Source organism: Rhinoderma darwinii, chromosome 4, assembly GCF_050947455.1.
Source record: "Rhinoderma darwinii isolate aRhiDar2 chromosome 4, aRhiDar2.hap1, whole genome shotgun sequence".
Lineage (NCBI taxonomy): Eukaryota > Metazoa > Chordata > Amphibia > Anura > Rhinodermatidae > Rhinoderma > Rhinoderma darwinii.
Genome location: NC_134690.1, coordinates 382,018,531 through 382,034,344, shown reverse-complemented (window position 1 = coordinate 382,034,344; position 15,814 = coordinate 382,018,531). Strand labels below are relative to the sequence as shown.

Below are 15,814 nucleotides of genomic sequence, written 5' to 3'. Positions count from 1 at the left end.
TTCAGTTTCCCTGCAGCTTTAGCACAGGGAAAATAAAGCATCACGCAGTGCCCATTCAAATCAATGGGTTGTCTATGTAATCCTGGACAGGACAGGTCCTCCAGAGTAAGAGACGCTCTTTGTTATTCCTCTCCACTCTGGCAAAGAGATAAGGATCATTTTCAGTGGACCCCCCTCTATTAACTCAGAGTAGGGTATATGAAAAAAGGGTTTTCTAAACTGGACAACCCCATTTAAATTATTATTTTTTATGCTGCATATTACATCATGCTGTCCTAACTGGGATTTATCGGTCTAGACTAGGGGAGCACAAACTTTTTTGGTCCGAGCGCCACAATGTCAGATTGTGCTGCTCCAAAGGCTGCCCATCTCCATTGTAGATTATGGGATTTACGGGGACAGCTAGGCATTAGGCAACTCACATTAACTACAATATAGAGAGCTACACGCATGCGCGGCCAACTCCCCACCTCATGCCCTATTTGTATTTTTATGTCCCTGTTTCCATGCTGCGTGCTCCTTATCTTCTCAATCTGACCTGTAGCCTGTATGAGAAAAGCCACCAGTGGGCACTAACTTTTATTTTCCATGCCCTGCACAGATATCTGTGGTTAGTGTAGGAAAGACAGCACTCTATTTTCTGCATCAGTAGGAATTGACAAACTTTTGACTGCCGTGTCTTTCTGTACTATAGGGACACAGACAAGCAAGAAAGCCTTCCCAGAAGAGTGGAAGCTGTTTTAGCTGCAAAAAGGGACCTACTCAATATGATTGCCTATGGATTTAAAATGAGATGGCATTAAAGCTCATTTAGGTTTAATGTGTAGGTGTTCCAATACTTTTGTCCATTTAGTGTATGTACGTTACCAAAATCAAGCTCATAACATAAGTACAATACCAAAACCAAGCAGTACAGAGTTCAATTGCAAGCTATGTTTAAACCCTAACATATAAGTTTGTACACAAATGAAGGATACATCTGGCACTAAGGCAAAGGGTCAAATGTACAAATCTTTATTCCAACATCCGTGGTACAGTAAGTGTTAAAATACGAAGTTTGTACCATGTGAAACTACTTCTTCCAGTATGACCTTAGCAATGGTGATTGTAAGGAATGTTACAACCCATTATCATGCTCTAAATCATACGAGTGACATATGTACTGATCAGATGCATATAGAGGCAGAATAAACAATAACATTCATTGACTCCAGGGGTGATGTCTTCCCTGATTTAAAATACTACCATTATGATAACTTCTCCCAGCCACAACTCCTGAATATAATAGTACTACACACTGCCCCCTGAAAATAAGTGTCACACACTGTGCCCACTGAAAATAATAGTATCACATAGTGCCCCCTGAATATAATAATTCTCCACACAGTGCCCACTCAATATAATGATGCTGCATACTGTACCTTTGAATTAAATAATACCCCACACAGTGATTAGAGTTCAGTGCATAAATACTGTATCAGATCAACACAAACTTCACACCCTGCAGCCCTTTTTAACAACGTCACTTCCTTACATAGAGCTAGCTTGCTGCCCCTAATAGCTAGGCTGCTACTGCCCCAGTATTATTCCTGCTACTGCCCTCATACTGTGTCATGCTGCTACAATAGTACACCTTCATTTTTAAATAGTATTCCCATAGTGCCCCCTAAAATAGTGTCACACATTGCCCCAATAAAAGTGCTGCACATAGAGCCCCTGAAATAGTGCACACAAATAGGTGGCCCCAAAAATAGTGCCATACATACAGTGCCCTCTTAAACAATGTAACATTTATTACGTGTCACTGAACCTCACCTGTCCCCATTCCCATGAGGCATGATGATGTCATCACACTGGCTTGCATCTGTAAAAGGGCTGTCCTCATGGACTAGTGGGTCAGGGTACCTAGGGCTCCCTTGTACTTGCTACTGCAACTTATTTTAATCAATTCTATCTGCATCCTGAAGACACAAATACAATTGAACCTAAGCGGGTTGCGTTCCTGCTGCAACTTATTTTAATTAATTGTATCTGCATCCTGAGCACACAGACACAATTGAACCTAAGTAGGTTGGGATCCTACTTCTCAGCGATTCTGCTATACGGATGCTATTTTTATGACACCTCTGGCAGAACTGGCGAGAATTGTCTAAATCTCACCCCTGCACACAGGAGCGCAACTAGAATGTGCTGGTACCACACACACAATCAGCCACATGGCTAGAAAATGCAAATTGAGGTGTGGGAGGCATCAAATGCCTTGGCCTTTAAATTAATTCGGATCACAAACCAGACCCCTATTTTAATTCATACACCAGACTTCCTAAACTATATCAGACCTCAGACCAGACCCCTAAATGAAGGGAGTTGTCCCAAGAATGACATTTATCACTTATCCATAGGACAGGTTAAAAAAGTTACATTGTGGAACTTAAATGTTGCACTAATATGGACTAATAAACTTTCACTTGTTTTTCACTAGATTTTCGCTGGAGTGCTGAAACTTCTTTTCTTTTTTGAGTATCTGCAACCTTGGATCAGGTTGCCTTATAGAGTTCCGCTTACTACTTTTTTTGTTTGCATTCTCCACATGGCAGGTGATAAATGTTTGATTGCTGGGGGCCCAACTGCTGGGATTCCACAGATCACTAGAACGGGTCCCAAGCTACCCGTTCCTCCTTACTGCAGGACCGCATGATGAGCATGTGAGCTCCCGCTTTATTAGATGTCTCTAGGAATGAAGGAGAGAGTACAGCATTTCGGTCAATGCCAAAGACATTGAATGGAACGGTGGGCACATGTTCAACTGCCACTCCATTCTAGCTCCCCCTGCAGTGCACCCCTCACAGCTTGGCACCCCATTCTCTTGATCGGTGGGGGTTTTCAGCAATCAGACATTTATCATCTATCCTGTGGATAGTTGATAAATGTCAATCGTGTAACAACCCCTTTATATCAGACCCCAGACCAAAAAAAAACAGACCCCTATATTCCCACTCACATGTACCCCACAAACAGACACTATACACTCACTACACATACACATAACACACTATACACTTATGCCCCATGCACACGAACGTGCTTTTGCGGCCGCAATTCCCCCGAAAATCCACTGGAGAATTGCGGCCCCATTAATTTCTATGGGGCCATGCACACGACCGTCGTTTTTACGGTCCATCCATGGCCCGGGAGCCCGCACCGCAGAAAGAACCGACATGTCTTATTACGGCCGTCTTCTGCGGTCCGGGCTCATTGAAAATAATGTGCATGGCCCACGATTTGCGGGCGGCTCGCGGCTGACAGTCTGCTGCCGGCCGACCCGAATATCACGGCCGTGCACATGGCTACGGTCGTGTGCATGAGGCCTTACAGTCCTCCTCCTCTTCGGTGGCTGTGTGCAGGACCTTTGGCCATGTGTCTATGATGTCTCAAAAGGTCCTCCATCTTCTCTAGTTGCAGTTTTGCCGTGATTTGCTCAAAATCGTGACAAAACACAGCGGTTTTGTTTCATATTCTGCAAATCGTGGCCAAACCGCAAAATGTCAGAATATACCGGATACGGCCCTGGTGTCTGGACCTTATTTCTTGTGGGAGAACTGGAGCTGTGGTTTCTTCAGCCCCATTGTTAATCTGGCCCAGCACACTTCTAATAGGAAATGAAACAAACCAAACCAAAAAATCTTAACTACATTTACAGTACTCCATTTTCTTTTTTATAACCAAAATAACTTACTTTTTTTACTTATAGTTTAATTCAACAACTTCTAAAAACCTTTTTTTTTTTTTATTTATTTTTTAGCATGGGGTGGGGGGGGGGGAGGGGGATTGCTCCTAATTTAGCCCATCCTTGGTTTTACTTATTTTTTAATTCAAATTTTTTCTAGTCGTGATGGCAAAGATACTTTTATTTGAGCCTCCCCATATTTTGTCCTTTATTTTTATTAGGGGGGGGGGGTGTATGGCTCCTCCTATATCATGCCCTTATTTTATTTTTTTAATTTTATTTTTTAGTTGGAAATTTCTAATTGAATCTTTCCTTATTTTTATTTTATTTTTAATTTGAAGCGTACTACTAATAGAATTTCTCCTTCTTTTTTGTTGTTGTGGTTTCTCTTGCCACTAAGTAATCTATAAAAATATCTTCAGCTTGCACGCACACAAAGTTGAGTGAAGTTTATTGTATTTTCTGCACTTAAAACTACAACTCATTTTATTCATTTGTTACAAGTGGCGGAATAAAGAACAAGTTGCTCTGGCTTCTTGTCATTCCCCATCCTGAGCTGCAATTTCTTTTCTTTTGAATGCACCAGTGTGTTTTGTCCAACATTGTTGTGTAAATTGTTAACTGCAGGTCCCTTGTTCATAGGAAAGCTTTTGTTATGTTTTACATTCACGCTGATAAGTACAACTCAATATTTCTGCCCGTTTGGCAGCATTGCGTTTTCTGCCTGTACATATCCTTCATGCCTCATCTTCTCGAGGATGATTTTTCCTCCCCAAAATAAGAAGAGGCGTTTTCCTTGAGGCTGCATGTTATCCTCTTATCCCTACTGTTTTGGAATAGAGCGTAACCAGCTGGAGAACTGTAAGAAGTCTGATAATGCAGCTATTTTCTGCTGTCTCGTCTTAATCTTGTTACACAAATGGTTGTGAAGAGATTCATGAATTTTAATTTTGCCCTCTGCATTAGCGCGTCATGTCACTCATACGCAGCTGCATTCTACGGGGAGATGTTTTCCCCTCCTCCTACAACAGGGGAAAAAAAATTAGTTACAATCTTGGCAGTAAAGCAAGTTGCAAAAAAAAATAAAAAAATCCCCAGATTTAGGCAGCCACCCATGAAGCTGATTAACAGTCAGTGATCAGGAGGAACAGCTTTGCCTCTTAAACTTTTCACCTTTCATTGTTAGCTGTGAAATTTTATTTCCGTTAAAAAAAGCAAGCCTGTAATCAAAACTGTGCAATGCCACGCTATATGCCAGTGCTTTTTGTCAGAACGTTTCCCACTACTACCACCTCTAGGAACAAGCCGAGGGGGAAGGTATGTTACCACTTTTATGCAATTTGTTTGTTTTCTTTCCAATGCTGGTAACTAGAATTGCTTAAAGCTGCGTTTCTTAACATTTTTGTTAAATAAATAAAAAAAAATATTTTCAAATTTAATTTTAAAAAATAATTATTACATATATGCTTGTAGTGTTCCTGTAACGTACCAGAGCTCTGATATCTTGGTGTAAAGACAGATGACTTTTCACCTCCATTTACTTATTTAAATACCCATCCCAAGTGCCCGATATTTCTAATCTCTGCAGAGTGTTGTTGATAATTGTGAATTGTCTTTAAGGTAAACAGTATGAAACCCACCAATCCTCCCCCCCGCCCTCCCCATCCGGCAGCTGCTGTTCACCCGGTGGTTCTGAGCTTGCTACATCCAATTACACTGTAACCCATAAAGCTACTAATAGCAACTATATTATTGCCTCCTTAGCTGCTTTCTTCGACCTTATTCTGCGTATCAAATTGGAAAATCACTTTCTTTTCATTGGGTTTTGTTTTATTTTACGTTTGACTGATCTGAAACAATAAAAGTGTTTTAATTAAAGAAATGTGTTTTCTGTACAGCAGGCAATTTATTTGACATTTTACACAAAAGATATTTTCTCCCAATGTAAAACACCTACACTAGATGGCTCAGTGCTCTTTTTTTAATTTTATTTATTTTTTATTCAGTCGTTTATTTTACTGCAATTTAACATGTCAAATTTAATTTTACCAGTAAATATTTTCTAGGTGGGCTGAAGTGTAAAAATTATATTTCTATCACGTTTTTTTTTTTTGCATAATTAGTTTGTTCATATAGATATAAAGAAAAATAATGGACCTTAAAGGTGAAATTGCGTTGTGAGTAGATACATTAAAAGCTAAAGATATTATAATGTAATTAGATCACCTGTAGTCTCGGCATTGTGCTTGCTGTCTGTCATGTGACTTCTCTTTCACTCTCTCCAGTCATAGCTATAAAACACATTTCTATATTTAATCTCAGACCAATATATAAGTAGGTTTACGTATTTTACTCACCTGGAGATAAATTCAGAATAAAGCCCAACTGAGATTGTTTAATACATAGACTTGTTAAATATCCAGTCTTTTTAGTTATTTTTATATAGCATTTTTTATATTTGATTATTACAGGATTTACACACAAACCCTTCTACGTTCCAAAAAATTTTTTTTATTTTTATCTTGACGATTCAATTAAAATTAACTGGATAAATCAATTTTAGTAAATAACAGATACGCTCCAACATAAAATATTAAACATGTTACACTTTATACTCAAATAATATTGACCGGTTTACATTGTGTATAATATTTTTATTCTAATTAGTTTTAAGTGGTAATGTGGATTTTTTAAATTATTATTCCTATTATTATTATTATTATTATTTTTATTTATAATTTACAACTATAAAAAGAAACATGCAAATCTGTCTAAAATTGAATAAATTAAAATAAATTAATACAATAAATAAAATGTTCAGGTAAGATGCCTTTGATATTGCCATAGCCATTCGAACCCTGCTGATATTCTATATTACATACTTTGCATACTTTTTATAACAGATTACTGATCACTTAGTGTGCAAAAAAATAAAAAATTCTACATGAGCTGCTTAATATCATATTCTGGTTTATTGCAGTCATGTGAACCAATTGCATTGTGAAGAAGGTATTCCCATATAATACTCATCTCTTTTTACTATTTGTTTCAGATTAAGGAAGAAGATAGTGAACCTTATGACCCAGATATCCATTATCCAATACTTCTCACCCTCAAGTCAAGATAGTGAAGTTCATCTGTGGAAATAGAATATCTTACAAGTTACTTTTTACTGACACAATAATAATTTCTACTTGCATAAAATGCACATTCAATGCTTTTTTGTATTCCATATAAAATAAAACAGACTACTACATGCATGAGTTTGCTTAATTCTGCACACCATGATCTATAGAATGTGTGTGTGTATGTATATATATATATATTTATTGTTTTTCTTTAGCAATTTTCTCGACTTGCACACACCCCCCCCTCCCCATACACACCCTTTAGTAGACTATAAGAAATCACTGGATCAGACAAAAGCCTCATGAACTGACCATTTGTCCTGTGGACACAAAGGCTCACCCGGCCTTCAGCTCCTCCTTCTCAATTATCTGCGATTAGTCTCAGTATGTTGAGTCAAGAAGGGGGAGTACACCGAGTGCTTATTATCTGTTTAGGTAGAAGAAGAGCACATTTAGGGCCTCTCTTAGGATGAAAAGTGAGCTCTAATCAGATCCCCAATGAAAATGGGTGTTCTTTTCGAAATCTTACCAAAACACACCTTGTTTTATTTATGGAAATGTTGCATTCTACAGTACAGATAAATGCTATAATCAAATCAGGCAAAGCTCTCATGAATATTTACCACTGTATGTGATTACAATGTAATGTTGTTCAGTGCTCGGGTGACTATTTTGTAGGCTACAATGGCCTATTGTGAAAATTCAAATCAAAGACGTAACGTGGGCTAAAAATCAACAGTATATTATTTTCTGGCAAATTATTTTGATATTTTTTCTAGTTAAAAAAAATGTTAAAATATTCTAAAAAGAATTGATTGCGTTTTCCTTTTATGTTATTCTTTATCCTTTTTTTAAAATATTTTTATATTTTTTAAGATTTTAGGATAATACATAGAATTGGGGATCCAGCAACACCCCTAAGGAAAATTAAAATCCATGGAGATTTTATAAATGAAGAGGCATACATATAAATTTCTGGCCTACCGTAGTAGAATTTGGAGCTTTATAATACAAGATGATTCAAGGTAAAAATACTTGCAGCATTTCCTGTCAATGTTGAAGTACTAAAGTCCGTGGTTAGCAGATTATTTTCCCTTCGTATTCTGCACACTTGTTTCTTTTTGCATGATGTCATGTACAGAACAGCTAGCTGTGGTTGCATTAATCACAATAAGTCATCCTAGTGTAGGTCTTGTATGTCTCCATGGACAAAAGAAATGCAATGAATGAATCAGGAAAGGCTTAAGGTTTATTAGACACTAATGGGTGCTGTTGCTATGTAACCTTGTGACCTCCACAAAGAGTTTTTGCCCTCCTATTGAGAAAAAAAGTTGAGATTGTATCCCCCAAATTATCTTTCCTGCTCACAGGATTAAAGGAAAAGTTTCTCACATACAATCAAATCGCCAATGGCGTTTAAAGTGCAGAAAAGCTTCTTAATCTAGAAGTCTTGGTTGTGTTGTTTCCATGTAGTCCCTCTGATATGCTAACAAGTCAAATAACTGATTTTCCACTGTTGCCTGAATGTCTCAGGTCTATCACCTGCATCCCTGCAGGCACCATACGTGGTGCAGTATTAACAGCCAGCAGTGCTGCCACAACGGTGGGTACCTTGCCCATTGTCATGGTCCTTCTCCGCAAACTTGGCTGTAATGCCTCTATCTGAGTTCTGCAACTGTCCACCTAGCCTTAGTCACACGCAGTCTCGGACCAATTTTACAGAAATTGCCCTGCCATTTTTTTCAGAGATTGTGGAAACAGACATTTTCAGACTGGCCCACCAGAGAACCAGAGGATCCTCGGTGGGCCCAGACTCTAACTCAATAATTGGTCTGAAAAGGTCTAGCAGTAGATAACCCCATTTGGAGATGACTTATGAGCCAAGCACCTGCCACTAGGGCCTATTTCTTATGGGGGATTCACAAATAACCTATTAGACATTATTGACGATACGTTATATGTGTACAATGATAACAACAAGTGGATGTGCACGTATTCTGTAGAGATGGTGGGTGTGCCCCCAGAATCTTTGTCTGTAGTGGGCCCAAGGAACCCCACTCCAATGCTGAAAACAGAGCAGTGTGCCCAAAACATGAGTATACAAATTATATGCAGATGGTCTGAACCAATCCTATGGTCTCAGAAGTACCAGGTCGCAATGCCAATCTCTTTGCCAATATGCTACTCCAGATAACTCTGAGTTTGCGCCAAGTGCAGAGAGCTGCTTTGATGTCAATATAACCACCTCGTCCTACAACACATATTTTAACAGTGCCTCCAAGTGAAACATTAAGTTGGCCATATGCATTTAATCAAGGTCGGCCGAAACTGTGTATGGGGGCCTCCCAACTGTCCCCTGAGGACATATGAAATCCAACATTTCTAATCCTTTGTTGCTGTGGTGTCTGGCAGTGGCTAAATCCTCCCCCAATCTTCGCATTGAACTAAACATGTTTAAAGGGGAGTCAGGAGCGGTTGCTATCAGCCTAACCAGCGTTCAGCTGATGACCATCTCATTTGTGTGGCCACCTTTAAACAGTAATATTCATTTATTCACAACATCTTTAGGGATTCTAACATGACTCTATTAAACCCAACCATGAGAGTAAAATAGTCACCACAACGTTTCGATGTCTGTGAAAGGAAAATGCAGAACAGAAGGGAAAAAAAGTTGGTGTAACATAAGTTTTGGAAGGGTTACAAAGGTTTTCTTGTGGTGCAGGGACTCCATCGAACCACAGAAAGATCGATTATGGAGAAGACTTGGAGCAGTGATGAATGTTCCTGTGACTGGGCTGCCAAAATGTCTCCAAAGGACTCTATTGAGTCAGGAAAACATTGAAACAACTGTCTATCCTCAGCTAAGGTTGGTGTTCATGATTCCTCAAGCAAAGAGTGGTCAACAATGGTATTTATGAAAGAAGAATGGCGCAGAAACTACTGCTATCTAAGAAAAATCCAAGTGTTCGTCTAATATTTGGAGAAAAAAACACAAGCTGTTTTGGACAATATTCTATTGATAGTTGAATAAAAACGAAAACAATTTTAAAATATCGTAGCAAGAGTTAAACTTGGTGGTTGTAGTAGTGTTATGGCATAAAAATGTTCATCCTCAGGATGTGGAAAACTTGCTGTTATTATAGAAGTTATGATTTCTGTATTGAACCAGTGACTGCGACAAACCTATCACCATATACATGATACCCTATTAGGGTTATACTAATGGGTGAAATCAAATCCACCATTGGGTTCTGTCAGCCAGTCAGCAGCTCTGAAAAGGATCATGTTCCGCAGTCTTTGATTCTGGTTTTTCAGGAGGTTTGGAGTGTATGTCATATGTTCCTTTTCTGAGCAGCTAACAGGATGGAAATGAAGTGCTTTCTTTCAGCCCTCTTGCATTTTGAGGGGCTTTTAGAGGGATTGTACAGGATGAGAAAAACATGGCTGCTTTCTTTCAGCCACACCTGTCCATATGTTGAATGTGGTATTTTCACTTCAAAGGAGCTGAGCTACAGATACAACCCGTGGACAGGTGTTTATGGGAGAAAGCAGCCATGTTTTTCTAATCCTGTACAACCACTTTAAGTGGAGGTTATTACACTTACTAGTATAACTCTATTGGGGCAACACACTGATACAGTACTTTTATTATAAGAGGTCCGTCACAGTAACAGGTTTTCCTTAAGGAAAATGTCTGGTCATCTGTCCATAAAGTGAAGCCAAGGCTTCTTGGGTTATGATCTAGAATTAATCCAAAACATCACAGCAAGTCTACATCCAAACTACTAAGGAGAAATAACATAATATTTTGCAGTAGCTCCATAGAAATTTTGCGACCGGACAGCAACGTGAAAGTCAAATACCATGTTACTTTATCACATGGGTGCTGGATAACCCGCGCTTCTTACAGCTCTAACTCCGGCTAGGTCGCAGATGGAGCTGCGATCCAGGTATTGTTTGAAAGCTGGTTGAAGTGGGAGCATGTTGAAGTTGCATATATTTGAAGCGCTCACGTTAGCCCATGGGTAGGGGGGCCAATGGGGGACGTGCAGACAGCACGCAGGGAGAGGAGGAGAAACTGTCATCCTCCTCCAGTCCTGTATAGCCGTAGATGACCTCAGGAGAGGGTTAACATGAACTTTTGTTCATGTTATCAACCTTCTTATCAATCAGAGAGCATACTTGCACTCTGATTGTCAATAATGGTTAGGCACAGTGAGAAGATAAGCAGTAGCTTATATAATCACCCCTCTGTGCCTAATTAGGCCATTTATTGACTCTACGACCTGGACGTTTACCAGCATCCAGATTGCAGCGCCAAATAAGTTGCACCAAGCACTTAAACCACACACAAACTTCAATAAAGTTTGTACATTTTACACTGTCCTCATCCTGTCCATATCCGATCGATAGGATAAGATCCGCTAACCGCTTCATTAGCGATACCAGTAACACAATACAGTTGTAACGGTAACGATTCACTAGAGAGGAACGTCTAATACTTTTCTGATGGATGGAAAAGATCTCAGTCAGAAAATAAATTTTATCCACTGATGGCTGCCATAAACAATAGTTTACAAACAAATCCATATTAGTTAGGGAATTGGGATTATTAATTCGGGTTAGGCTGCATTAACAAATTGCGGTCAATTTGTGATTTTGTCGCAAATTTTTCCAAAGTCACCGCAAAATGGAGTAGATTTCCTACCATTTTTTTTTTTTCAATTGTGGCAAAGAACTTGATTTGATGGGAACAAAGCCTTAAGGTTTGTATAGGAGGATGGAATATTATATATCTGTATAATCCCCAATTTAATTTTCGTGCAAAAATTGGATGGCGATTTTGGAATTATTTAAAAAACACACCTGTGAAAGTAGACGTGTAGTATGTATTAACTCACATCTTACAATTCTTTGCAGATTACATTTTCCTTGCATAAGGGATCTGCTTGAGCACGGATTTCAGTTCCAAAGTTGAATTTTCATGTAATTTTTGCTTATAATCACTGTTTGATACAAAGCTGCATGAAGATGGTTATGTGTATAAATTATTAAGTTGTATTTTTATACTTGGAAAGCTGCACTCAAAAACAGATTTTGGTAGCATAGTAACTGTTTGCCGTGTGCATCGTATATTTTTATTACATTTGTTGATGATGGCTAAATATTGCATGGCCTCTGTTTTAGCATATTTGAGAGCACAAGCTCTTGTTGATGTAGACATGTGCGGCATATCTGAACTTTGCACACCTTGTTTAATATTTTTTCATTCTATTTATGTGTAAATCTCTTCTTGTATGTGTAATGGCCGTGGTCACAGACCGCTGACCCCTTTCATCCTGCCGGCGTCTTCCTCTCCGAGGATGCCAGCACATGCGGCCATCCTGACCTGCAGTGACCACTAGGGTGCGCGCATGAGCTAATTCTCGGCCTTAAAGGACTAGCGTGCACACATGTTAAGAATTGACTAATTACTCCCAGATCACCCTGGACTATAAGAAGGGTCCTGCCCCTTCACTCCTTGCCTGAGCGTTGTTAGTAATTCCCATGTTAGTCTTTGCAAATGGTCCCTTCGTGTTTACCCTGTTCCAGTGTTCCCGTGCCCTGCTACCTGTATCCTGTATCCCGTGCTGTGTTATTGTTCCTGAGCCTGTTAGTGATTGGAGTCGTGTCCTGCTGCCAGGGGCGGATTAAGGGTACCATGGGCCCCAGGCACTTTATCAAGTCTTGCCCCCCCCCTCAACTCAGAAGACAGAGCTTTGAAGACGCTGTACCGTATATATTTGCAGATTTCTGTTTAGGCGGCCACAGATCTGGCACGGTTTTGAATTAGCAGTATAAGCAGAATGAGCTATACAGAAGAGAGAAAGCAGAATATTTTGAGACACTAAAGTGGTCAGGAGCTTTATAACTTTTTTATTTTTTGCGTCAATGGAGTGGTGTGTGAAGGATTATTTTTTTGCGGGAGAAGTTGTAGTTTTTATTGGCACCATTTAAAGTACCATATAATGGGTGAATTGGAAAAAACTGAGATTCCTCCAGGGTTTTTTGGGTTTAGATTTTATTGTATATATTTACCTTCTCAGACCCAGAACCAAGCTCAGTACATAAATACATCCCCAGAACCAAGCTTAGTACATATATACCACACCAGAACCAAACTCAGTACATATATACCACACCAGAACCAAGCTCAGTACATATATACAGCCCCAGAACCAAGCTCAGTACAAATATGCAGACCCATAACCAAGCTCAGTACATATATGCAGCAACAGAACCGAGCTCAGTACTTATATACAGCACCAGAACAAATACAGTTCAGTACAGGGATCATTTGCAAATTCAGTTTAACCCCTGCTGTATAAATTTTTACGACATAAAACAACAGCTCCCAGTATAGCCTGAACAATGGTTAGGTTATGCTGGGAGTTGCTATTTAACAAAAAATAATGCTACCATCCGTCATCTCGCTGCAGATCATACAGGGACTACAGTACTGATCAGTCACAGGGAGAATAAACATTTACATTGAGTGACTCACAGGTGATGTCTCAGATACTTTTTCGTTCTTTTTCTCTTTTTTTCTCCATCAGCTCCAGACTTCTTCCGGGCACGGCCCATTTCTGCAGTTTCTTCAGCTCCTCACTTTTCCAACATTTCTGCACCTATAAATGAAGATTAAATTTCTCATGATGCCACACTCTATGCTTCTAAATATAATCGTATCATAAACAGTGCCCCTGAATATAATAGTACTATACACTGTGCCCTCAATATAATAGTACTATACACTGTGCCCTGAATATAATAGTATTGTACACTGTACTCCTGAATATAATAGTACTATACACTGTACTCCTGAATATAATAGTACTATACACTATGCTCCTGAATATAATAGTACTATACACTGTGCCCTGAATATAATAGTACTATACACTGTGCCCTGAATATAATAATACTATACACTGTACTCCTGAATATAATAGTACTATACACTGTACTCCTGAATATAATAGTACTATACACTGCACCCCTGAAAATAATAGTATTATACACTGCCCCTGAAAATAATCGTATTATACACTGTGCCCCTGAAAATAATAGTATTATACACTGTACTCCTGAAAATAATAGTATTATACACTGTACTCCAGAATATAATAGTACTATACACTATACTCCTGAATATAATAGTACTATACACTGCGCCCCTGAAAATAGTAGTATTCTACACTGTGCCCCTGAATTAAATTGTATCAAACACTGTAAAGTAAAACACCACACACACTAACAATGCCCCCTGTAGATAGCGACAGTCACAATGCCCCCTTTAGATAGTGCCAGTTACAATGCCCTCTGTAGAAAATGCCCCCTGTAGATAGCGCCAGTTACAATGCCCTTTTTAGATAATGTCCCCTGTAGATAGCGCTAGTTACAAAGCCCTCTGTATATATAGTCCCCTGTAGATAGCGCTAGTTACAATGCCCTCTGTAGATAATGTCCCCTGTAGATTGTGCCAGTTACAATGCCCTATGTAGATAACATTCCCTGGAGATTGTGCTAGTTACAATGCCCTAAGTAGATAATGACCCCTGTAGATAGCGCCACTTACAATGTCCTCTGTAGATAATGCCCCTGCATTTTTTACCCCCAACGCTGCCCAGAACAAAAAAAAAAAATCATTCTCACCTGTCCCCGTTCACGCTTCTTCCTCCAGCGACGCAGGACTGGTCAGAGACCAGAGTGCGTCATCCAGCATAATGGCGCAGTCGGCGTGATGACATCATCGCGCCAACTATGTCATTAGTAAAGCGGCGAATGGGAGGAAGGGAATGGATAGTTCCCTGTCTCGCCAGCGCTACAGTAAGCAATTGTATCCGCATCCTAAGGATGCGGATATAGTTGGGTGAGAGGTCCCGCTTCACTCCTGTTGTATATTTAACAGTCGGTACAGGAGAACCGGGGTGAACTGGGCCCCCTTCCAGCCCCCTTCCAGCCTCGGACCCCGGGCACTTGCCCAGATTGTCTTCATTATAATCTGCCTTTGCCTGCTGCTCCAGTTGTCATCCGTCACGTCTGGCGCAACCTGATGCACCTGCAGTCATCCGCCACGTCTGGTGCAACCTGCTACACCTGCTGTCATCCACCACATCTGGCGCATCCTACTGCACCTGCTGTCATCCGCCACCTCCGTGCGGCCTAGTGGGTCCACATACCCACAGACCGTGACAGTACGCTCAGGCCATGGACCCCGCTGGTCAACCCGAGACCTTGACGATGACCCAAGCAATGCAGGCAGAGATGCAAGACCTTCAGTCACGGCAAGACCAACTCCTCCTGGCGGTGAACGCCATTGCACATCGGCTGGTTGCACAAGCCACAGTCATCACTGAACATATTCCTGTTGTTCCTCCTACTACACCTCCTGTCAGTACCAGTGCCGACCCTCGATGCTTCCTGCCACTACCTTCTCACTTTGAGGGAGACAATTGGTACTGCAGGGGATTTCAGAACCAGTGCCAGATCCACTTCAGACTACATGCCAAGGGCTTCCCCTCTGATGACACAAGGATCGCCTTCATAATCTCTTTCCTTACTGGCAAAGCCCTGGCATGGGCAAATCCCCTTTGGAAAAATCAGGGACCAGAGACTCATGACTTGCAGTATTTTTTACGGACTTTCTGTTCTATATTTTAAGAACCTGGGAGAGTTTATTCTGCTGCTGCATCCCTGCTGACCCTACACCAGGGAGACCTCTCCGTGGGCGAGTATGCCATTCAGTCCGTTCTCTGGCTGCAGAACTAACCTGGAACAACGAGGTCTTGGTGGCTACATTCTGGCTGTGACTGTCTTCTGGGATTAAAGACGAGCTTGCCGCTCGCGATCTGCCATCTGCCCTGGACGATCTCATTCTATTAGCCACCCGAGTTGACATGAGGATCCGGGAGCGTTC

At 40.3% G+C, this 15,814-nt stretch overlaps 1 protein-coding gene across 1 annotated transcript in view; it reads left to right on the top strand.

Moving 5' to 3' along the window:
• CAMKMT (calmodulin-lysine N-methyltransferase) overlaps nucleotides 1-6,976 on the top strand; it is a 330,489-nt gene extending 323,513 nt beyond the window's left edge. The window contains exon 11 of the mRNA XM_075863224.1: nucleotides 6,780-6,976. Within this exon, the coding sequence (XP_075719339.1) occupies nucleotides 6,780-6,854 (75 nt within the window). The 3' untranslated portion in view covers nucleotides 6,855-6,976. The remainder of the gene's footprint in view (nucleotides 1-6,779) is intronic.
• Nucleotides 6,977-15,814: the final 8,838 nt, after the last annotated feature.